Here is a 26475-nt window from a genome sequence, read left to right on the forward strand (position 1 = left end):
ATGCTAACTTTCCATTAATAACGCAAGCTCAACTCGCGATTCGCGTCGCAGGCAAAGTTATTCCTCTAATACCATTAATAAATTCCGTTGAGGGCGCAACGAAGCACAGTCCGGACCGCGCAGAGGGAGCAATAAAGCTTCTCGCATACTTGAAATACACGGCACAAACTATCCTGGTTGAAAAACGGGTTAATCCTACAAACTGGTTATCCTCTCACAGCCGCTTTGCCATAGGCAGCTTGTCGACACGTGGCTTATTGCCGGATTCCCAACGTCTCGAGATTCGCAAGAGACGTCTTGTTTGAGAGTTGCAAACTGTAGAATTCATTAAATAATTGCCACTACAAATTTACGGTAGCTACACAACAAAATCTTTCTTGCTTAAGCAATATTATTAAAGTTCAAAATTTTGATATTTATTTCTGAATAATATTTGAATACTTTTTGATTGATTGTTTTTTAAAGGAAGTCGGAAACAATTTATGCAAAGTAATTTCGCTAATAATCGTCCAATTAATTCAGTCGTCGGCAATTCAATAATATGTGATAATGTTAAAGTTCTTTTGTACATTTTAGACAACGTAAAATGCCTCTTACGCGACATTGTCAGATAGATTGTCGAGTGGCAGAGTCGATTGTAATGAAGACGCGATATTAGCGTGGCGAGTGAGTTGGAATACGACGGACGTCGACATTGAAAACGCACGGATGAATAGTGTAATATGAAAGACCTGTAATATTTGACGGCTGAATCGCGATTAATTAACTAAACGAGTTAATCGAGGAAGAAATGGTCTTCTCTCAAAAGGTTCCCAGCGAAGGGCGGCTCTAATGAGCGCGGTACTTTGAAATTGCTTCCTACCGCACCGCTCCTCCTCGTGCGTGAAAGATCCCGGACAGGAGTTACTCGGTTAATTATCGACTGTTCTTAATTACTTCCGATAGTTAGCAAGACGATTAGCCGCGGTTAGTCGAACAAGGTTCTTTCGCTAGTTTGAGGAACATAAAATTGCTCGCTTCGCCGCGATCGATCAACATTTTCGCATTCGTCACTTCTACACGTGTACGATATTTGGACTTTACATTATGCTTCCGCGATAATGTCAGATAACGTTGTGAGAATGTAAAAACAAAAATTCACACCTTACACCACTTTGGAGATGGACAATCAGAAAATAGTTTTGCATATTGCTTATTACAAGTTTCACTGACAAAAGTAACTTTCCGTCTCTCTCGGCTGTCTCCTTTGCAGATGTAGAGTGGCAGCGGACATGTTAAATATTTCTCACGGACTCTCTCGAAATACGAGGTGCAAAGGGTTAAGCCGCGCCGCGAGGAATTTCAGTACATTTTCTCTAAAGACTCCGTCCACCGTGGAAGATGATATCGTGCAATACGGCGCGCGAGACAAGCTGACGCGGAAGATAAATGTCGGATCGCGATTTGCTTCTTCGTCGCCGTGCCGGGGGAAGTTACTTCCGCCAAGGGCTCGCTACTTTATTGCGTTTTGTATCCATGATATTCTTCCATCTGACACATTGAATCTCGGACAGCGAGAAAGAGAAGGGAGGGGTGAAAGAAGGAGCAGCCCCGGCCCGGCCCGGCCCGGTGGAATTCACTCTGACGCGGGTGTTCGCGAGATGCAGCCAACCAGATTTGATTATGCCAACCCGCCCGCTGAGTTTCGGCTCACGTTTTCTCGGGGCTTCTTGATCCCGATTCCGCTCGCGAACGACCCGGTGCATTTCGCCGGGATCGAAGATCAAACGGATTTCACTGCCGGTCGTCTGCAATTCGACGCCGCTCCTCGCCTTCCCTCGGCAGCTTCCGGTGGCGTGCTTGCCGAGTGAATACAATCGAAATTACTGCGAAATGTTTTCCAAGAGGAGTACGCTATCCGTGTAAGCCCGCGAATGCGAAAGTGGGAAGAGCGGAAGGAGGATGGAGGAGAGAGAGAGAGGAGGTTTATGAGAGTTCGGCTGCCCGTAATTTTAATGACCGTACAAATTGCATTTCGTTAGATAGAAAGAGGAGGGAGGGACGCGTTTCACCGCTACAAATTGTTAAACAAATCTTTCCCGGCGCGACTGAACCGAGTTTATTACGTTGGAAAATTCGGACACGTATGCGAGAGAATTGTTTAATCGCGCGGCAAAATGTGATGCGAAAAATCTAATCGAAGCGACGTCGTTCGCCGTGATTGGAAACAAAGTGCGACGCGCGTTTCGAAGTGTGCATTACATGGTCCATCATACCGTATTGATGTATCATTGTCCCGCGTTTTGCAATTGTATTTCTATTTCGCGCGATAAATCTTTTCCATTTGAGTCGTCCGGTAATTTATCTCTCTTGGGGTTACTTTGCACCATTTATCTTTTTCCCAGCCGTGGTTAATTTACCGTTGAACCTCGGAAAGATTATCTTGGCCGTCGACGATCGCCGCGATTTTCAACGTATCTATTTCCATTCGGAAGAAACCCGCCCGACAGCTAAAGCTTTCAAACATCGTATTTCATTTGCCGGAACATTCTTATGCAACTCGTGGTATCCATTTGTAATGTCAGTTGACGGGGTCGATACAACCTGTACAAGTCTGCATACATTACAATAAATTTATCGTTAGTACAATCGGCTTGTTTGCTTCGCGACGATTAAAATAAATTAAAGTAAATGACAAATTTAATTAGAGTAAATTCAAATTTCACAATTTCGAAATTAACGCAATAAACCGATGAGAATGTCACTATTTGTCTCGTGCACATTTTTTAACAAACAGAAAATTCGTTTTTCTTTCTTTTTTCACAATATGATGACTTTCAACGAAACGAGATTCACGTGATTCATAATATTCGCCATACGCTTTCCGGTATTATGTGCACAAATGTGCACATGATTACTGATTGATAAAGTAATCAAATAATTTTCGAGTTTGATTATTGGTTAATCGAGTGATCGGAAAATATTTTTCTGTGATAAATAATTAATTAAATATTTAAATAATATTAATTTATTATTAATTTTTTGCCGATCTCTGATGTAACCACGCCGACAATTCATATTCCAAAATCATATTATTCTACAGTGAAGCTATGATAGAAGACGCAGGAAAGGACATTTTAACGCGGGGTTTATGCAGAGTCTGGAAGCGCGCCTAGTGCGCCGAGTGCATTCACTATTCACTTATCTAGGTCGGTTTGCCCAACCCAGGCGAGGCCTCGACCCACCCCGAAATCCACCTCGACTTCGTCAAACTCCCTCCTCCCTACAGCCAACCGAGACCCACCCATCCCGTGGCAACGGGTTAGTTATCTTAACGATGCTTTTATTTGCCGGAGATATCGGCGGAATTAGAATCTTCGGGAGATCGTGTTCGGTTCAATTTAATCTTTTCGTTCCATTAATTGCTAGACGAAGTAGATAATATTGATGTACCGTCGGATAAATAATTCCAATACAATATCACAGGGACGTGTATTATATTGTCCTAGAGCAATTCATTTCGACAATAGGAGAAATATAAGAGAATAAAATAAAAAGATAGAGAGACAACGTTAAAAACGCATACAGCAATTTTATATCACTATTGCGAAGCTGTGACTTTTTTTTGTAAAATAAAAATAGGAAGCGATATAACATTGCATTATTTAACGAAATACATGTGTTTGCCTTGTAAATATTTGATATTGAGTCACGTACTTGTAAAATATATGATTATCCATCATTTTGACCGAACCAGTTCCACTACAATTTCCATATGTGGTGACGTCCTTCCTGCGATTCGATGTAACATTTCATGCATACGGAATAAATCAGAAATTGGACTAAATTAGACGCCGTCCAAAGAATATTTATCATAATTGGAACAAAATATATATTTTAGCTAATAGGAATTTTAAGCTGCACACACTCGTGCAAATTAGACTTTTAGAATTGCAAATTTATTTATGACGAATGTCGCCGGACGAAACGTGAAAGAGAATTGCTAGTTCACGAATCCAATAAGCGTTAATAAAGAGCTGGTATGCACGCGAATGCAAACGACGATGTCATGAAGTGATAACGGCGATAACCGACGACTGTAAACATATTTCACGTGGAATTCCACGTGAGAAGAGGACAGCATATGTCCGCGTGCATCGCCGCATTGCACGCGCACGCGAGTGCATCCCGATCCTCGGTAGAGTGGGGTCACATAGCACCTCTGCATAGTGGTCATTGCGGTATCACAATGTTATGCGAACGGGTACAAACGCGCGAGGACGTGTACGCGAATCGTTTTGCATTTGAAATGATTTGTGTCGCGGCGCCGGTGCACGCAATGAGAAATGTTTTTCGTTATCCCGGAAACCATAATAATACTGTAATCAGCGTCATTCGAAAAATGAAACGTAACATTATATTCATGATTAATATCCACAATTGTTGTGCAATTTGTAACGAAAACGTAACAATATGAGAATAAAATGAAAAAAGTTATTTAATAATTATCATATTAATGTAAAAAAGCTATATCAACCCAGAGCCAGGTGTTGGATGCTCAAAGAATAATTAACAAATTATTATATCAAACGTTTCGGCACATTTATTTTGGCCATCCTCAGTGAAAGTATAATAGAAGGCAAACGCTCATTACCAAAAGAAATAGAATAAAAATCACAACAAATATACGCCGCAAGGCCACCGCATGTCGGTTAATAATTTATTTAATAATATTATAGTTATTTATAGCAATGTGACAAACACAAAGTGACACGAGCCGAACGGACATTAAATAAGCGAGTCGCGGCATTAATTGAGATAAAAGTTGAAGTGAACAAAGTGAAAAGATCGAATCGTAATCAGCCAAGGCTATCGTTATACGTATATTAATGAATATATTAATCACGGTCGGAAAGAGATTGCGTTACGCTCGAGGGAACAGAGTGGTTCACGACTCCAAAGGATGGTCCACTGCTCGACTGTTTTCTCGCAACGTCATCCAGCAACCTTGTTACTTTATACATGGGTGCTCTTGCTTTCCTAACGTTTGGGAAGCTTATGACGCCTCGGACGTAGCTAATCTTATATTGCTCGGATGCAAACTTGAGCTACTCGAGTTCAACATTTACGGATTAAACATTCTCCGCACTGTTTACGCGATCGGTTTGCAAACAGCGTTTCCTGAATTTTCATATTTTTTTAGAAATTTTGAAAGATTCCAATTTTAATAAATTTCAATGTTATCATGTTATACAAAGTTTTTTTAGAGGCGCAAATATAAATTAAATTGGCATTGGATCTCGAAACGAAAAACTTTTCTTTTTTGCAGTTCATCGTGCAATATTTTTATACACTTCGCGAAAAGTTTTCTAAATTCTCCGAACTTTGCTCGAAACCGAGTTATCTGAGAAAATATTGACTTCCTGCGCAATATAACGTCTCTCTAACAACTGTATCCCGCCTTCCACGTAGCCTGACTCCTCAAAGTTCGGAAGTCCGTGCATCGCTTCCGGCCGATTCTTGTATATTAATACACACCAGCGCCTCGAGAAAGAGAGAGAGAGAGAGAGAGAGAGAGAGAGAGAAAAAGAGAGAGAGAGAGAGAGAGCATCTCGGTTATTAATAATGGCAGCTATTCAGGCGCATACAACGAGAAAAATGATGAAAGGATGACACTTGGCGTACCATCGCGAGGGAACAGGCAGAGACTCCCTCAGCGAGTTCGCGGGATATTGAAGTGGCTGCCGGGTGCATTCACATGCGGCTCCTAGCCCGAGTTCCAGAGATTCAGATTAGTCACGAAGCTCCTTCGATCAGGATCTCCTCCCCGCCTTCTTTGCAAACCCCGGCGGCGTCCGCGTTCTTCAGCGGCGCGGCGACACTTCGAGGAACATTCCTTCGGGGCGAGTGCTTAGCTAGCTAATTACCCATCCCGGTTTGCATACCAGGTTTCTCCCATCCCGAGGTCGTTTTCGAGAGCGGCGGACATTGACGCATCTCGAAAGTCGCCCGAGCGCCACGATGAGAAATTTTAGGAGGAAGAAATTCGTGGAGGAAAGTGAACTCTTGACACGGTTGAAGCTCGTGTGGAAGCTCCGGGTGCCACTAAGAACACTTCATCGACTTGTTCAAACACGAGAACCGACTGATGTCTTGGCGATTTCGGTGACCTTCAAGGTCACTGCCGATGACACCACTCTCGTAAAGTTGTTAGTTTACAATGGATGGGCAGAGAGTTTTTGATGGCTTATGTCAGTGCCGAAACGTGTTATTTAATAGATATGAAAATTGTTCACATGATTAATGTGCCAAAAAAAAGAAGAAAAAGGAAAGAATATAATATAAAAACTGTAGTTATCTGATGGTTTCTTTCTTTCGCAAACGCAATCGCGATTAAAATGCAATTCACGATAGAAATTCAGAAGATTCGCCCGCCCGGTAAATTTTCAATAGCCACGCCTTAACTCACCTGTGACTCGAAAGCGATCTCAATCGATTGAAATGTGTCTGCCAGCGACGTATCTTGCGGGCATCTCCTCGTTTCCACCGCCGTCGAATCCGAGCGTTTGAATGCCCGATTGGCTCAACTGCCCGTGAAATGACGCCGTAAAGCAACGGACGTTTCTCCGCTTGCCTATCATTTACGTCCCGTTTTGTGGAGTCGCCGTGACGGTTTCGAGATCGTCTGCTGTTGCTCTAGCCACATCCGTGAATTACAAAGCCGTGCGGTTGACTCAATTACGCCAATGTCTCCGCCAATGTCTCCTGGTCTATTTAAGATAATTCTGCGTCTGAAATGAGCACAATGGTAATTGCCGGTGTAATGTAATAAATCTAAAGTGGTACAGAGTCAAAAATAGGCAGACGCAAGTGATTCAATTTAGTTACAGTCAGACTAATAAGATAGAGTTAATAACCTCCAATGTAATTAATTAAAACAAATTATTATTATATTAATTATAACGGAAAGAGCGTTATATATGCGTAAAAAATGCATGACTAACAATTCCGATATTTTTCAATACACAATAATCATTTTGTTAATATTTATTTTTATTAAATATTTCCACCTTGAAATGCATTCGCAATTTAAAAACGTTTAAAGTATCTAGCAAAAAATGTAGACTTATTTTGAACTTTATTTTACATTATTTTGTATTTATAAATTCGATCACTCAATTTAATTGTCCAATGCAAGCTGTCATAATTTGATAATATATTTGGAATTTATACGTTTTACGATTCTGTCGATATTGCAGATATTCATAATTATCATGGTGCATGCTAAAATGCTAATTAAATTCGGAAGCTGGATGTCACAAATCACATTGCTGATCGATGCGGAACGGAAGAGGAAATTCCATCGCGTCGAAATGCAAGCAGGATGCCTAAAGCGTCACACCATGTCGATGTCTAAGACGGGCTTTTGCTCCCCGGTAGGGAAATTCCGAGAGTTGGGAGTACTTAGATGCCGCGCTCGGAATTCGTCGGCTTCGGAATTCTTTAGACTTTCTTACGATAGAATATAAGCCGCGGGCGAACTATCTCGGCGGACACTAGTAATGAAGAAACAGCAGCGGTTTGTCTTCATTAAAGTCGCGAGCATCGCTGTTCACTTTCGGACAGAATTTTCGCTGCAATTCTCCGCTTAACGCTAAGTATCTCCGATGCAGTGAATATATTAAATTGCTTCAAGTTTCGTAGAATAATGGTAAAAACACGTATAATAAATTACTCACTAAAATAATCTCACTGTTTAATTTTGGAACATTTCGCGTAAACTCGTACTTCTCGAAAATTAATACTGGGTTTAATGGTTCATTTGACAAGCGTCTACCTTTCACGTCTCTCTACAAAGCTCACATATTATATACACGCGAATATTTCTGCGAGACATTCTGCCCGAAACTTTCCTCCGAAATTACCTCCATTCTTCGGGCAAAGTAATAATCCGGCTTCATTCCGCGCGCGTTGATACATACACCCACGACTTTCGTAGCCGGAGTGAGGCCAACTTCCCTCCGGAACGAATTTTACATGATGGCATCGCTGGATGCAAGTTGCCGCGCACAAAGCCGATTGCGGCATCGAGATCGGCATTTCCATTCGGATACCTTTACGACGACGGCGAAATCTTTCCGCTCACGTAATGACGTTATTCGCTACGAGCTTCGATCCCGCACGAATCGCGAACTTTCCTTTCCTGGCAAAAGATCCATCCGCGATTTTTACTGCCGTGACATCGGTCTTTCCTCTTTCAACCTGACATTTGAATGAAATGATCCATAAAATACATCGCAATTTTATTGCGCTGATAAAGAACGTAATATAGAAAGTACTTTTCTATTCATCGACTGTCACCTTGGCATTTATGCTTTAAATCTCTCAACACTATAATTTCAGATTACAATAAACCATAAAAAAATATAATCAATTAATTAACGCATAAATTTAAAATTCTTTAACGGCGATAACGATAATCGCGAAATAAACACAATTAACTTTGAACTACTGTTGGAATTCATAATCATGACTCGTTTACTTCATATCGACAGAAAACTAGTAGTTAACTCATCCGTCGGTAGCGAACGAAATCCTTGCGGAAATGTTAAGGACTTCGTCAGTACTTTGCTCTCGTCGGTTCGAGTTCTTCCTCGATGGTCGCTCGAGCTTACTCGAGGCGACGAAGTTTAAATTGTTTTCGAAACAGCGGCTGCAGTCGCGAATTCCATTGTCGACGATTGCGAGAGCGAATATTTGACAACCGCCGCCGCACTTACGTAAGCAAAGTTAACTTGTAGATTTAATCTTCGTCATCTTCGCTTATCTCAATCGACATAATAATCATACAGTTAACACTGCAGAATCCTGATATTGCATAAATAATGTTAAGGAATTTTGGAAGACTTTGTCGTTCAAAATACTTTCGGTCTCTCGCCCGCCTCGTCTCTCCGAAAAATTCTAGCAAAATTTGAAAAAGTCAAGCAAAATTCGCGAAAATTTAATTTAAAATTGTTTCATGTACATTTCACCGAATGTGAACAGAAGCCGCATATGTCCGTATGAGCTCCATTATGCCTGATCGAGGGCAAATATTTGCCAGCGGATAGCAAAGTTGCAAAGTGGAACACGAATGGTTTACCTTATCGCATCGCTGCACATTAACTATCCGTTAGTTCGTATAATGTAACCCGTGAATTCGCGCAAGCTTCACGACTATCTAGTTACGAATGGACGAAGTCGCAATATCTCCGACAAATTACATGAAAATTATGCCACTAACAGATGTATGACAGCAACGTTACACCGCGTATTAACATAATATATGATTACCCTTCATGCTCGTTAAATAGGGTGAATATAACTTTTAATATCAGCTAATTGGTTTTTAACTCCGTTACGCGATTAGCTGCTTTATTAATTAGCTATCATGTTTGCTAATGTGTTATAAAAAAAAAATATGAAGTACACGGTTTTAAGTACCGTAATATAAAAGCCATTAATTTTTCGAATGAAATCGCGTGGGGCGACCGTTTCAATATCCAGAGAATCGAACGCGGTTTCGACAACTGACCCGCGCGATCGACCGCGAACACACCCTCGAAATAATGACAACGGCGAAATACATCTCGGCACGTTGGCCGCGCTATCAATACTGCGCGCCGTATCCGGTGAAAATGCGGGTTCTATCGCGCGTCGCGTGAGGCAGCGCATCGGGAAAAAATAAGCGGCGGGATAAATCATCCGGGTCGCACGCGCGCGAGCGACTGAACGGGAAGATACAGAGCGGCACGTCCGTCTCTGGCGAAAATTTACTACCGATATTTTTCTTCCTCCGCCGAAAACGAGGGGATGTCGGGGTCGAATTTACGTGTCGCGTCTCCGCCCGAAATGTGAGAGGAGCGACGACGGAGGAGCTGTATCTGCGCTGCAACACGGTCCGCAATATTGAGCGAAACAAACTCCCGAGTCCTTGCCCGCGAAGCAGATTTCGCGGCATCCTATCTGTTCTCGCAGCGGCGCGATTCGCCACGTTCCGTAGAAGCGAAATTTCGTCAGAAAGATTATCTCGCGCTGTATTTTCATCTTTAATATTGAAATCGTGTAATTTGGGTTTATTTTGGCAATTGCGTTTACTATTTTAATTACTGTGCGACTTGTATTTATAATTGGATCTCTATTAGTGTTTATGAATTTTATTAGTTGTTGAATGATTTCTGAAATTATTTATTGACATGGATATATATATATATAAAATTTTCGCGAGATTAAAGGAAAACGGATGGCGAGACAATCGGGTTAAGGATTTGGTAGATTGGTGTATCGAATTCCGAACGGACGATTCGCAGAAAATTGGAAAAGTTGCCTCTTTATCGAGTCGACTTTGGACACGGGGTGGGTGCTCGGTTAGGATGCGGCAAAAATATTTTATTGGAAATAGGAAAACACTACCAGAGGCAAAAAGGTCCCTGATGCGAGACGGGCGCTGATTCGTTCTTTCGTTTTATATTTTCGTGGCTTCGGTTGTAATGACGTCGTCGCGGATTGATCTCGTTTCACTTCTTGCTCCGCCGAATTGCTTTTGCGGTGGAGCTTACGCGTTCCGTCGAGATTTACGCTCATATCGTATGTTTTGCATCATTGCAACACGGTGTAATGGACCGATAGAAAAATAAAGCTGCGAAACGGAGGAGTGATGTAATTTTCTTCTCACGTTATGCGAGTAAACAAGTTGGAAAGTTTGATATAAAATCCTGCAATTTTGCATAGATCTTTTATGACTAGTGAGATTTGTCAAAGTTATTCTTTTTTTCCTTCAACCAACCGATATACATTCCCGTTTGTCCCACTTTCAATTTAGCACGGCGTACAAATGAAAATGTGCAAACGGACAGACTTAATATCTTGTTGAGAACCGAATCGACGCGGCACGGCGAGCGGCGTTACGAAACATCAGCCTCGATAAACTCGCAAGTTCATAAAGTTCTAACGAGGTTCCACGGTGGTTCACCTCTCCGGGGAGCCGTACACCGACTGAGACCTCTCTCCTTCAGACTGCGTTAGGAACTATCGAAGTTCGGTGAAGGACCTAACGCGAATTCGTGGCAAACACTTAAAACACTTTATTACTCTTATCAATTATGCATTCTCTGCTTCTCTACTTTTTTAAAGACTCGCTGAACATTCTGCCATTCGTTTGTGAAACTTTCGTTACGGAAACTGTATACGAAGATCAGCAATTAATTATAAATTTATTGTAGAAATGCGATCCCTTGTTATTATTTGTATATATCTTCATTTAGAAATGAATATCGTTTAACCATCTCCTTTTTATTATTAATTAATTTTATTCCTCTACGATATTTTAATTTTCAACATCAAAACTATTTTCACGTCTCAAGTATAACTTAATTGCGATAAAAATATATAAGTGATTGAAAAATGGTTATCAAAATAATTGCCAAAATAAAGTTTTGGCAGGTAATGGGTTAAAGTCCCGAGCACTCTTGTGCCGTGATTGAGAACGGGCGAGCAAACTTTAATCTAGTGAACCTTTCGCGACCTCCCCGTCTCATCTGGAATCGACGGCAGCGCTTAGCGCGCGCGCGCCATCCTCGTAAATCTCCGATTTTACGGACGTGCATTATACCCGCTGGCGAAAAAGCACTCCGATCGGTCCGGCACGAAAAAGCGCAGTAAAACTTGTGAGCGCGACGCTCGCATCATCGAAAACCCGACTAAGTTCGCGAAACGTACCATGGCAGCTATTGCTCGCGGGAGCGGAATGAGCGGCGAGCCAGGGCGAGTCTTCGTCCGAGTTTTCGCATTTACGAGGCGCGATTAAGCGTTTTATAGGTCCTATCAATTTCCAAATCCTATGGCTCGCGGGATTAATCGGATCACGAGTGTCGCACCCAGAAACCAGCTGCAAATCGACTGCGCTCGTTCCATCGCGAATTATTTGCGATGAAGCGAATGCGGAATCGGGAGGAAAAAATGGATTTTTAGACCCCGCGATTTGCAGATTGCCCGACATTCGCTTTCGCGTTCGATCCGGACTGCAACAGCAATATGCTTCCCGCGTCGTTTTTCAATCGACGATTAAACGTTATTTATTTGTCGCAGGTGTCGCGCACGGTATTAGATGTTACAAATGCGGACAGTACAACGAGGGAGTCGGCAGCATTACACCGTGTATTAATTACACCGCACACATGGTGGTGGACTGTCCACCCTCGTCTGAATGGTGCATCGTAAGTACAACACATTATTTTTCACTTTAATATCGAAATAACGAAGAGTGAGAGCGCAAAAAACACGCCGGGGCGCGCAATCATGATCTTTGAGGCGGTCTTGCAAAACGTCCAGCAAATATTGCCACAGGAATAAAAACCTTTTGACGTATTCCGCGTTCATTATGTTGAAAATCGCAACGTTGTTTAAACATTCGCGCAACTGGAAATGGGAAAGGCCAATTTCGAATCTCGTGAAAAGATAAATATTTCTTTCGCGAGTAGGCGTCGATGCGGCGCCAACGATCGCTTGACACTCTTCCAAAGTCGACTATAACGAACGACGTTATTTACTTCTCGGCGGACCCACCGATGTCGGATTTATGAGATGAGTCCGCGCAAATTGGCTCCGGAGTCTTCTGCAAGCTTGCACGTCCGTTCACCAGAAAACCTCTCGCGGCTTCCACTTTCTGCGCGACTACTACTGTGAAGAAGTTTTCTCGAATATACCGGGAGGATTTTGCAAATTTGGAGAAATAACTCGCGTTCTGCGAAAATACCTGAAATAGGACTGTAAATATTCAAAAGATTGTACCGCCTGCATAATTCGAATGAAATCGAATGCAAAAACTTCCAATTTTACTTTAATATTTTAAACTTTAATATTTAAATATATACCGAAAACAGCGCTACACCGTTTGTTTACTCGGATATATACGCGGTAACAAATTCATTTTACATTCCTAATTTAAAGTGATGAAATTTTGATTCGTTACCGCGAATCGGGATGAGATTCGCATTACGTGGATAAATGATTTGTATACCGATCCCAATTTCTGCGGCAAGTGCATATTGCAAATGTTTATGCCTCTCTCAGCGTGGCGAAATAATTTATGAAATCACCGAGCTCGGTATTACCAAGAACTCGCCTGTCCTATGTGATGCATGGTCTTTCTTCTACTCAACGGAGTAAACCGCATTATTAAATCTTTCGATGCTTTCGACGTAACGAAGAAAACGACGTTACTCCGAAACGAAACTGGAACGTTTGTATGCATAATTTCGCGCTGCAATTTATTTGAGCAAACCATAGCTTCTTTCGCGAAGAGTTAACATTTTCCATTCAGATCTTCATTATTTCAACAAGCGTTTAACATTGCATTTTCGGAATAAATGTAAAAGGGAGGGGGCAAAAGTATGTCGCGTCAAAAATAAAGTTGACTAAATGAAGATAACATAAATTCGAGGATTTATCGGAACGAGAACGAACGCGAATATCATTTTGCGATTTGAATAAGAGAGCAAATGTCCATACATTCGGGACATGGCATCATCATGCATAATAAAATCTCCTGACATCTCTCCGAATTCGCTTCGAATGTTCTGCGAAAAGCAAAGTGGAGTAAACGCCGATGATAGACTCTCGACAATGGGAAGCGATTGGAAACTTCGTCTCGTCGGGGTGAAACGGCACTAAAGCTTCTTCCTCGCGGGCCTGTGAATCTCGAAGTTTACACCCGCCGTCTTAATAAAACGGTACGATCTAATCAGCATAACGACAGAGACTCCTTTCGGATCCTCTCGTTACTCTGTCGAGTTAAGTGAATTGACGTTCGCTCTTCTTTCCAAACTTTTCTCCGCCGTCTCCGCTGCTTATCGTTTCCCGATTCATCCTTCTTTATAATCTTCTTTCTTATTTTGTTTTTTTTTTTTTTTTTTTTTTTTCGAATATAAAAGCTTGTACCCTTAAACCCAAATGAAATAATACGAAGTTCAAAGAAGCGAGAAATGAGCCAGACATCAGCACCAAATTGCCTCTCACGACATTGTTTCAAAAGAATAAGAGTAAAAGATTCGGAGGGCGAAACTCGTATATCAGCTGAAATTTCTTATGTGCCTACAAAAAATTAATGTTTTCTTTTTTTTTTTTTATTTATTATCTCGTTAACTTTGTGTATGCGCGCAGCCGAGAGCTCTTTATCGCGAAATGTTGCAATCGCCCTTTGTCAAGATTAATCTCTATCTTTCTTCTTTATCCGATCTCATTGTTCAATGTCGCGTAAACTTCTTCTCTCACTCTCTCTCTCTCTCTCTCTCTCTCTCTCTCTCTCTCTCTCTCTCTCTCTTCGTGACTGGAATGAAACGAACTAGAACGAAACGGCTGGAATGAGACAAAGGAATATTGAGAGAATAAAAAGAGCTCGATCCGTCGTAGAACTCGAACGTGTCGTCGTTCGATTATGGCCGGCAAACAGTGGCACGTTCGCCGCTCGGGTTTGCAGCGGCCGGCATCTCGCCGATTATTTTCCGCTGTATTGAATTTGGGTGGGCTTCCGTAGGCGGGGTCGATCGTCTGTAATTAAATGCTCTCCGTGCATGCGATAGTGCCCGGTCTCCTACCGAAGTCTCCTCGATTTCGAGGTAACCGACAATTCCCGACGGTGGGTGCGGGGGTTCGATGCCTCGGGGCTAAGGTGCATTCACTACAAGCGCCGCATTATTACGCGCGCTCGCGCCGTTTCCCCCTTGATGCACCCCGTCGGACATTCCGATTTGATCTTCAAATTAGTGTCAATTGCATATATCAGGACGTATTAGCCGCGTTATCGACAGTGACAGGCCTGTGTCCGTGCGCGTCCCTCGCGGAAGCGTCTTCCCCCTCATCGTCTGTCTGGCTGATTCTCCCTCGAATATCCGCGTTATCGGAAATAGGCTCGTTTTGCTACAAAATGAGTGAACTTTTGGCGCGTCCAGCGTTTTGAATCCGATCCAATTCTTTGATTCATCGCGCCAGTAAAAACTGATCGCTATCGTCCGGCATTCCATTAACGCGCAATGGGCGTATAATTATCTCAAATTGGACAAAAAACGGGAGTACATTTGGAGTAAAACTTGATTCAAATCGCAAAAGCGGCGGAAATCCTTGTCGAATAATTTACTATTTAGAATAATGTAATGTTATTCAAGCTGCGACTTTTTATAAAGCGGATAGCAACAACAGTTATTTTTGATACAATCGATTTAATAGCTTCACCGGCGTCTCCGATTTATCATTCTCGTGAAAACTTTCATTAATTTCAGACGTGTTTATGTTGCTAGCTTGATTTTAAAAGCTTTCTTCAAGAAAAATTATTTGTGGATAAAAACAATCTATTCGTCCACTTAGAAACATGTCGCTAGTTATTAACCTTGATTAATTCTCCAACTTATCTCACGCCACATCCTTCCGTTGTAAAAATAATCCCTTCTTACATAATAGAAGACATTCGCGTTTGCAGTTATCGTCTCTTATTAACATCGGTCGTCCTTCTCAAGTTTTATCGGCGTGTCCTATTACGAGAATATTTATACTATTATATATGAGAAGCCTTAATACGGAATATCTGAGCATTCTAAGCATTTTTATATTTTCGCTGTATTCATAATAAATTCATAAAATAGATACATCTCAATCAAATTATTTCTGAATCGTTAAGTTTACTCAATAATTCTGCTAATCTCTTGATTATATAAGTGGCCCGCTGTCGTTCGCTTCGTAAGTAAATCAATACGAAGTAACCAGGCGTGCTCGTATCGATGATACACGCGTTCTTGCGATCGCGCGAGTCACGATTAATCGACGTTTCGCTCGTGAAAGTGCACAATGTTTTTTTCCGCCATTTTTTCCTGTCTCGAAGATATTTTTCGGAATGCTGACAAAAGTGCGGGAAATAAATTTGCGGCGTCAAAACGCGAAAAGAAATCAGGGAATTCCGCCGAATCAGCGTGGCTTTCCCATCGAAATCGGATGGCTGCTCCCTTTATCTGCCGTTCGACGGCACACTTTTTTTCTCGCACGCGATCCGACATGCTCGTCTCGCATCTGCATAGAGATTGGATGGCGGCGATATATCTCTGTTGAGGGTGCGAAGACTTAATATTCGTCCACCGATGAAATTCACGGGATTGGATGAAACGAGCGGTACGAGGTTAACGAAAGCTCTCGCGACTTCTCGTGCCTGCGAACGATAAAAGCGCTATCTTTATTGTTTTCGATTAAAGGCGGCGGGAAACGTCGACGAGAAAGCATTTTCGTCGGGACAGGGCTGATATTTACGAGCGGCCGATATCCTGTTGATTTAAAGTCACAGTTGTTTACGACTGTCTTTATCGTGAAACGCAACTGCTCCTAATTACTATATTTCAGTGTACGTCATATCGGCGCGATATTAAAATCACGCCAAGTATCGTAGTTCTTTCTTTCCTATTTATGTAAATTTCTATTTATGCAAATTTTTACGGATATGCAAAATCCGCATTCCGAATCTCGGAAATCTGTCCATTATTTTACGGTTGGACGTGGTTATTTTTTTCTTTTTCTTTGCGCTCGCCTGCGAAATTTTGCAGGTGGCGAAAAGTTCTTCTAGCGGCGAAGTCTACACGCGACATAATTTTCTATCTTTACGGTTAATTCAATTAAGCCACGGTGCAACGCAACTTGAACCGTAGAACCGCTATCTTGAATCTGAACGACCGTCTGGATTTCCGCGCTTTTCGCTTGAAAATAATTTTGGTGCTTTGAGAAGAGAGAGTTAACCCGTTATTCTTGAGTAAAAAACCTCTTTCGCGATACAAGCACTCAAAGCTTTACCACTGATTTCTGATTAGCTTTTATTTGCAGATTTCACCAGGCGGTTTGCGTGTCGAGTTTTTTCATTAAAGAGAAAGAAGAGGGTAGCTCTCATATTTCTTTGTGCGCAACTCTCTTTAAAATCAAGAGATTTTTTTTAATCAACGCTCAGCTGGAACTTTATAGCTTTGACGATGACAATAAAATCATTGGATTCATTAAAATTCTACATCTTCGCGTTTAATGTTACCGCAGAAGCCTGTTAGTCTCATTAACAGAGTTAACCGCCGTTGATTTTACTGTAATTTGTTTTAAGGAATAATCAGCTTGCAATTTAACAAGTACCGTGTACTTCTAAAATAATAAAAAAAATGAACGGAAAAAGAGCCATAAAAACCGGCATCGGCGCTTTGGTTAATTTGTTTTGTTATAATTTAACGTCTACTGCGATAAAAAGTAGAAATAATCGAGAATGCATTTTAACGTCGCCATTTGACTTGGTGGAGGAGCCAAACGGAAATGCCTCTACGAATCATCTTTCGATTATGGCACTCTCTTGCGACATAAGAGCTCGATAACGGCGGCGGCAGGGTCAGAATGATAAATCGGCGAACGTTCGAAATGTGGCACGCACAGCTGACGTGCACGGTCAGAAGTTCCGCCGGATCGAGCGCGAGCCGGTTTTTCTGAGTCGCGATCGCTCCGCCGGAAAATGGGGCACGTTTTTCCTCATCGTCGTCACGATTCATCATTTCGCGGCCGTTCTTCACGGCCGATCTCTCGACTCGATGGGTTGTTGCGAGCTCCGAATACGAACGAACGGGTCGCGCCGATTTTCGCGCAGTAATATCGCCTCGCGCAGTGTCTAGCGATGACCTTTATTCGCAAGAGCGAATCAAAATCTATTCGAATAATCGCCATGAATAAATCATTTCGAACTGTCGATCTTAGAAGATTATTCTCGCCCGAACTGTACCTTCGGAATTAAACTTTAATATTACAGCGAATAAGTAATGTAAACGCAACTCCTACTGTACAGTTAATGCTAATTGCCGCTTTTACTCCTCTGCGTTTTTTGCGCGCTTCATTAAATGCGATTCACCCGACGCTATGGCCCGCTGCCCACTATTTAGTGCGCCAGCGAGTCCGCGAGCAATATAATCGACGAGTGAAGTAAGCTTTGAGAGGCAAATTGGGAATAATTACAACATATTACGTACGGGCGTAATTACATCCTGTTTTACGTCAAATATGACTAAAAGCCGCGCACTTGCCAAATATGATAGGAAGTGCAGATTATTATTACGCGCGATTAAATTATACTGAATTTTTCTTGCGTTTATAACGCGAAATTTCAGTCTCAGCTGTTTTCAGTTTTATTATCGCAACAAATAATAATGCAATTCAGCTATCGTTTTTCGCGCAAAAGGCTGAAACTTCGCTGCTGATAATTGAGGCACGACCGCTGCAACGCTTGCCGCATCGGATTTTCATAACGCGCTTCTCTCGCTGCGTTAGCGGTTTTTTTTTTAATCGCGACTGAAAAAAAGAAGAATAAAAAAAAACAATTCGGCCGTTTTCGAGCCAATAAACCGTTGCGCGGAAGTGTGTAACAGTTTGCGCGTTTAACTGCATCGAACGTGACTGCGCGCGCGGCGAGATGACGGGCAGAATTCCACACATACACACCGATAATTCAACCTCAGTCGATTTAATTGTCCGTGCCCGGTGCAATCGATTTTAATTTTTCGCCCGACGCGATGATATTTCTACAAGATTGCCTTGAAGAGAACGATACCATAAATCATTCGCCAGAAATAGGACTCGAATGTATAAGCAACTTGTTTGCGTTCCGAAATTTTCCATGGAACGTGAGCTGCGTTTTTTGCAACGTAGCTCAATGGCTGTCGCAAATAAACTATAAATAAAATTTTATTTATCCCGAATTGTAAATATAAAATATAAATGTTCATTTTACATTTAAAATGAAACTGATTCAAAAATTCCTCTAGCACTTATAGCGAGTATAATTTTTTTGTTCATAAATACGAAAAGAGCTCGTTTTCTCAACATTTAGCTTCATCTCATTTTTTGCGGCAAAGCTGCTTTATTTTCTCCCTCGATCCATTTTTGCTTCCGATTTTATTTTTCCTTTGCCAACATTTTCGACGTACACTTTGTTTGATTTTCTCCGCAGTATTTTACAGCTCCGTTTTTTCGCCCCACGCGCGCGGCTCGTTTGCACCGCGAAAACGGGCGATGCTTCTTCTCCATCGTCACTCGCCGAATACTCGGCGAAGGAAGAAGAACGGGGGAATCGGCGGGGGCATCGATCCTCTCGACCCGAGATATATTGTCCTCTCGTCGAAGCTCTCGATCGGCAGTGGCGTGGCTAGAATTTATGATTTTCGAATCGGCCGAAATTGTCGTTTGCTTGGAAAAATCAGTGTCGTGAGAGAACAGATAGCCTGTCATTTTTGCACCCGTATGACATGTTATAGGATATATCACTGAGTGATATGAATTGAATTCGTCGGGAAAAACGCCTCCACTGTCAAAATTATAGCTATTATTCATCAAGTGACGTCGTGAGTGGCATGAATGTCACAAATTGGCATTCTACGAGTACGAGTGGTTATACATATAATTCTAATTGATTTATTTATACAACAACTCGAATTGTACCGCTATCTGCAAAACTCTATAATGTTATTTTTAATTTTGGAAAAATGCATTTTGTTCATTGTAAAACATCACCAATCCATTGTAGGAGTCTATTTTGATTTTGTCAGAACCAATTTTATCAATGTCGATTAACTTTAACTTGATTTTAACTGATTCTCAGTCTGTTTCCACAACTGAAACTAAAATTAAACGTACGCGAACCTAGCGTGTGCAGATCCAAAACTTTTTCTCCGAAGCTGCGGAAGGCAACAAATAAAATTCCGCCTAGAATAAATAGAACTTTGGCAGAGGCATCCTTTCCGTCCGTATAGGCGTCCGCCAGTGCCATTAATCTAACAACTCAGTAGAGATCCTTATATTGCTGCCAGTGGTATCCCTTGCTAAATTGAATGCTCGCTAGCTCATTATTCAGTTTCCGCAGAAATTGCGAGACTAGCAGTCGGAAAAAATCGAAACGCAAGTTGTCGAAATATCATAAACGTGGTGAAAAGATAAAAATTCGCAACACCGTGTCGATAAAAACTTATTAGCACAGCAGCTGCAAATATTATTCACGTGGAAATATAATTTGAATATGAAAAACGCAACGCGCTTTGTGCGGCGAGTGTAATACATGGTCGACCGAACTTAACGCTCGCTTCTGATTACTTCCGATCCAATAATAAATGCAGTACGATACTTGCAATTGTAAATATTAAGCTGTAAATCACGCGATTCGTTTTTCGCACCCAAAATGCGAATACCAAACCGTGACAGAAATTGAAAGACGTGCGGCTGTATAACAGCCGTGAAATATCGCTGGGTTGCCGAACTCGCGTTAGTATTAGGAAAGCGAAGTTAAGAAAAATTCTTTGCACCCTGTTCGCGACATGAAATATGAAGAGCGATACGTGAAACATAAATTATGCACGTCGCGTGGGAATCGCGGTTCGGCGACGGCCGGGTTCGGTTTCGGCATCGCGCATCGAAGTCGATCGAACCGTGTTTTAAGCTTGTAAATCTTTCCAAAAGGAAATACAATTTAAAACGTGTTTTGCAATTTAAACGGAAATTTGTACAATTTTTCCTGAATAAACTACGTGTATTTGTAAATCGTCAACGATAATAAAATAGACATAAAATCCTGTGTCCCCCGAATAATTTTTTTATAAACGAAATAAATAATTGAAGATGCGTCTATGAATTTTCTATTTGAATATCTACTTCTAAATAAGAATATTCAAAAATGTCGATACATTTCCGAGTGTCAATATTTTACTTTACTCGAAAGCATCAGCTGACATAAGATACATACTTTTCCAAGACAGAATCGATGCTTCTTCAGATATTGTGGAAGTAAAAATATCTTCGTATACCCAATACCTTGAATTTCTATTCATAGGATAAAGAAAATATCTACAGTCGCATCCGTGTTCAAACAACAGATTAGAATATCTTCGAACATTCGCTTTTCCATTTTCAATAAGTGGCTGGTTCTCTGGAAACCAATTCACGCACGGGAAGAACGCGAAATAAGAGTAGGATACACAAAACAGAAAAATACAGAGTTCTTATTTTAACCGCAAACACAGGAAATAGTACAAAGAACAGAGAGAATTTCTACCCATTTTTACAGTTCCACTTTGCGGTATATATTTTAAATATTTATTCTGTAATGGTAGCAGCACATTTTCTAAAATTAAATATTATTAATTTTGCAAGACTCTTTTTGCAAGACTCTTTTTGCAAGGCTCTTTTTCTTATTTCTCAGCAAATATTCTTTTCACGTTCGTATTTTCCTAAAAGAAAAAAAAAAAAAACATTTGTAGCTTATTCGAAATTCTTGTTCGAATTTATGTAATTGGTTATAAGATTGGAATCACAACCATTTCGCTCTTTCGTAAAAAAAAAAAAAAAAGAAGCCATGTCCACGTCTATTCTTCACAGCTTGTCGACATTCGATAATCGCAGCCGACTGGTTCCGCCTTTTCGCGGCTTCGCGCTCCGTCGAGCTCGCTTTTCTTGGACGCGATGCTGTTTTCGCGGCGCTCGGTTTTCGCAACGCGCTTCCCCTCGCGACATCTCCTTTTACTACGGCGACGCTTTATACATAAAACATCCTCTTTATCTCGCAATGGCTACTTTCGCATGTACATAAAACACACGCATCCTCACGTGCCCTCACACATCTATGCGAATAACGTCTATCTGCGTGTAGCTCCCATTGTCCGCGAGATAAACACGCCTCGCTCACCTTCCCAATATGGACATCCTGGGAAAGGAGTGACGCGTACTTATCGTCTTGATGCGCTTCGATGCATTTTAACTGCCGCAGAAGCGATACGGCCGATCGGCCTTACGCCGATGATGACACCTTCGACATTTTAATGCGGCTATAACCCCTCACGGCGAAAACAATTTCGCCCGGGAAAACGGTGCTGCTACGACGTGACGTCTTAAAGTGAGCAAATTATTTTATCGGGCCGCTTCCAACTCCGCGGAACTCTGCAAACTTGCTTCAATTGATTTAGCAAATTTGCTAATAAGTGACAAAGTAAAACGCTAAAGTATTGACAGTAGTATAGCTATGGGGGTTCTAACTCAGGAGCAATGAGGGGGGTGCGGGTGAAGAGGGGAAGGGGGTATCGGATAACAGTGGAGGGGGTAATGACGTCATCGTTTTTGGAGGAGAGGGGGTAAATGTGGTGTGGTAGGGGTATCAGATTACAATAATTCCCGGAAGATAAGGATTGTTAATACAAATTGTAGGCATCGCGAGATAAGGATTCTCGGAAAAGATAAGGATTGTTTATTGGAAAGAGAACTGTTTACATCCTTTGGTTTTTTGTTCTACGCATCAAAGTAGAGCGCCATGTTGTCAGAATCATTATGTTTATAGTATGCAGGTTCGTACAGATTTACGGATTGCGTCATCGCTGTATTTAGAACAAAAGCCCATAGCAACAGGCAGCCACGTCAGCATTTTCGGTGCCATGTTGTCAGATTTCAATTTTGTATGCAACAAGCGGGTATATAAAGCAAGTGAATAAAGAATAGGAACCATCAGTCGTTCGAAATCATTGAGAAAATCACTGCACGAACCTGCATACTATAAACATAATGATTCTGACAACATGGCGCTCTACTTTGATGCGTAGAACAAAAAACCAAAGCATGTAAACAGTTCTCTTTCCAATAAACAATCCTTATCTTTTCCGGGAATCCTTATCAATTTGTATTAACAATCCTTATCTTCCGGGAATTATTGTAATCTGATACCCCTACCACACCACATTTACCCCCTCTCCTCCAAAAACGATGACGTCATTACCCCCTCCACTGTTATCCGATACCCCCTTCCCTTCTTCACCCGCACCCCCCTCATTGCTCCTGAGTTAGAACCCCCATAGCTATACTACTATTGACGCGTATTTCTCAAGAGTTGACGGAAACTGAACTTCATATACGTAAGACGGTACGCGTCTTTTTTCACTCCACGAGAATGATATATAATGTACATTCTGTTTGCATCTATTTCAGTTAACGTTTTTTTAATTATCGTTATTCAATTTATCGGCTTATCGTTACTCGACTTTTTTAATTACGTTACTGAAATGCGTTGATGCTGTTGGAGAACGAAACTATCGATGGTGAAAGAAGAGCAAACAGTATTTCGCCAAGGATATTCGGATGCTGTACAGCTTGAAGAATTGAAACTTGCGCTGAAAAGGTTAATAAAAGCGCGGCGAAAGCACAGAAAGTAACGGCGTTGCCCGTCGGTGCGCACTTTATCAGACACCGGTTCCGCGTCATAAAACGAAAGGTCTACATACGCGCGGACGTGCCCGTGCAGTTTTCTGAGTAATGTGTTTGTCTGTCAGTAGCAAAAACAGACGATAAGTCTGGAGAGAAAGAGAGAAAGAGAGAGAAAGAGAGAAAGAAAGAGAGAGAGAGAGAGAGAAATTTTCGGGCTTACGAGCGCGACCATCGCTGTTACAGCTGCATGTGTCGCCGCATTGAGGACGGAATTTGTAATCAAAGGCGAAATGTATTCGTCAACCACAATTCTGCGTCTGCATACTACGCAGCTTCTCTCAAAATAATTACTTAAAATATCACTGAATGTCGAAAATAAATTTTAATCCACTTTGCGAAATCTGAGAAGTGATTTCTTACTTTTGACGAAAAAATTCATTTTAAAATCCGTATTAAAATAATGTGAGATTTTAAAAGAGGAAAAATGGATTTACAGCTTCCGACCAAGAAAGATATATCCGCGATGATCACAAGCGATTCATCAGTGTGAAAATTCTATGAGCGACTCAACTTTGCTCCTCCCCGAAATATCTGCGACAAAGGGCGAAAAACTTGGACGGGCAATCGAGGTCAGCGCCGGCAATTGCTTACCTTTGATCCCGTCCCCGCCCTTGTCGTTCAAATGTTAATTATGACCGAAGTCATAACGGGAGAAGTTCCGGAAGATCGTAGAGATGCCCGTAGAGTGGCAATTTTGAAATCTACCCTTTGCTCGTAGCAAAAGTAACTTTTCTGCAAAGAACGCTTTGATGTTCCGGGAAAAAAGTCGCGGGAGAAACGTATGATAGAATTAAAGCTATTAATGTTGCTTTCTCCGAGCTACAAAAACCGAAGCAGTCGCAATAGTAAACTAAAACTAATCACATTAGCGTTTAAAGGAGCGACGAGATAATTGGAATAATACGTTTTCTTCTAATATTCAACACATTAGAATTGCAAAATAGTCAATTTCGATTTAACGCAAATTAATCTAACAATGAAAACGGGAATAGTTTCTCGTTCGATTAAGATATCATGACGTATTCGCCGGTAAGCGTAAATGGAACGAATATACTCGATTCAACTCACGCTTCCCGCCGTTTGATTGTAAATCCGTTGATCAAACATTTAATTAAAACGAAGTGCCCTACTGAACACTTCGCGCCGACGGAGCGGAGCTGCATTGTAAAGCAGCAGTGTCAGGAAGCGTTCCGTTTTATGATAATCGATCGCTTATAATTACCGCTGTCGCGGCGGCTTAAGCTTTCGTGTTATCGGAACGCGATCTCACCGAGACTTAGAGACATCTTACCGGCGGCTAGAGCCTGAAGTTTGAATATTTATAGCGGCATAATCGGAACCGACTCGTGCAAACGTTCTGTATGGTTTTAATTATCCGACTAAGTCGATTCATTACGTGTCTGACATTTCCATTATTAATTAAGGCGCGTCTGCATGTGATAGATTTATTAGAAGCAGCAATGCTTTTCGCAAGCCGTGCTTGGCCGTTCATTTATTTATTCATTTATAATTCTCGCTACGCGATCTCCCGACATCAATGATGCAAATAATTTTATTTTACCTTTGTTGGGCGTTAAACTTAGGAATGTTGAATAAAAAAAAAAAAAAAATATTCGCAATCCCTTTGCAACAATAATTCTGAAATACCGCGCATATTTTTGTGATACATATTATATTAATTATTTATGTAAGCATTTATTATGCTGTAATTTCTCTCTGTTCCATTGTATCTTTTGTGTCAATCGCGCGTTTTACATATTTAAAATACAAAAACGTGATAATAGCTAAAACTATGCAATAATCGCCTTTCATTTGAGAAAAATTCTATTATAATTAATACCAAAATATCGAGCATCATGGTTGGCATCGTATCAAAGCATACTTGGAGATCCGCAGATCGCAGATGATATCAGAGCCGGGTGAAATATCAAGAATTGTAAGCCGGTATCTCGCAGTGATATTTCAAAAGATCCTTGCTGTGCATTATTCCGTCTTTATTCCTTTGCTGCCTGTGCCTACATCATCTCCTCTCCTAGCCAAAGGCTCAGAGCAAAACCGTTGATATCGAACGCCGTCTAACAATTTCGTAAAACGTACACGGAATAATAATTTACAAAATCGATCACGATTCTCAACCGAGGAAAAAATCTACAGATAAAAGAAAAACTGCTGAAGCTGAAACGGAATATTTTTTTCAGAATATGAAAAATGCGAAAAAATATAAGAATGTATAACTCGATATCGAAAATTGAATCTCATTTAAATGAAACATGATATTTCGAAGGTAAGAAGAAAATTAGATATATTTTATACTGTTGATTATTAACAAACGGAATAATCCCGTTTGTTAAGAGAAGAAAATTAAACGTCTACACTTCGTAGTTTTTTGATAACAAGAATCTCGTAATGACTTGTTATCTTAATGAGCTTAAAGTATAAGAAGTAAAATAGGGGGCGTGTTTTCGCTCTGACGAATCCAGTAAAAGGTCACTGGATGCAAAGAGGATGTAAAAAGTTTCCGGATTCGAAGAAAGTACAAAGAAGAAGTCAAATGGAGCAGTGGGCGTTCGAACCTAAGCCGCTTGTGGAACCGACAGTCGAAAAGACAAAGTTGTGCTTCAATGAAACTTCGCTCGCTGGCTTTTTTGCCTTATGATTCCGCGCAAGCTGGGTGGGAAAATTAATAGCTCGTTAGTTAAGTGCGCCATTATGTTAAGCGTGGGAAAAGCTTTTTATTCCGGTATGCAAGTAAGTGATATATGAAGCATCGGGAAAGATGTGGATCCATAAAGTATACTTAATTGTGTTAATTCAATAGACTTATCAAGTCTACCAAATTTTAGGTATTTCACCTACATAAATAATATAACGCTCGTTAAGAAGAAAAGCCTTGTCAAAGATTAATTCGCGATAAATTGGCGTAAGACAGTGAAATAGCATAGGTTACTCTCGGCATCGTGTTTCTTTATCCTTATTTATCTTCCACCCAAAAGAGAGTGCTCCGTTGCTAAGCGTCATAAGAGAAACGTGGTTAATGTAGGGTGAGAAGCGGATATGGCAGGAAATTAACAGGGTCACGGCAAAATTAATAGCTGTTTCAGACGGTATTTCTGGGGTATTGTTTTTACGCGGGAATCCGGCTTTTATCCCGCTTGATACCATTGTTTTATCACA

The 26475-nt window shown here is 41.2% G+C and overlaps 1 protein-coding gene across 1 annotated transcript in view; it reads left to right on the plus strand.

Annotated features, from left to right (window-relative positions):
• The window catches only part of LOC105671108 (uncharacterized), a 67285-nt gene that overhangs the window by 23345 nt on the left and 17465 nt on the right, over positions 1-26475 (plus strand). Inside the window, exon 2 of the mRNA XM_012365020.2 lies at positions 12106-12233. Coding sequence (XP_012220443.1) covers positions 12106-12233 — 128 coding nt within the window. The remainder of the gene's footprint in view (positions 1-12105; positions 12234-26475) is intronic.

Source organism: Linepithema humile, chromosome 4, assembly GCF_040581485.1.
Source record: "Linepithema humile isolate Giens D197 chromosome 4, Lhum_UNIL_v1.0, whole genome shotgun sequence".
NCBI lineage: Eukaryota > Metazoa > Arthropoda > Insecta > Hymenoptera > Formicidae > Linepithema > Linepithema humile.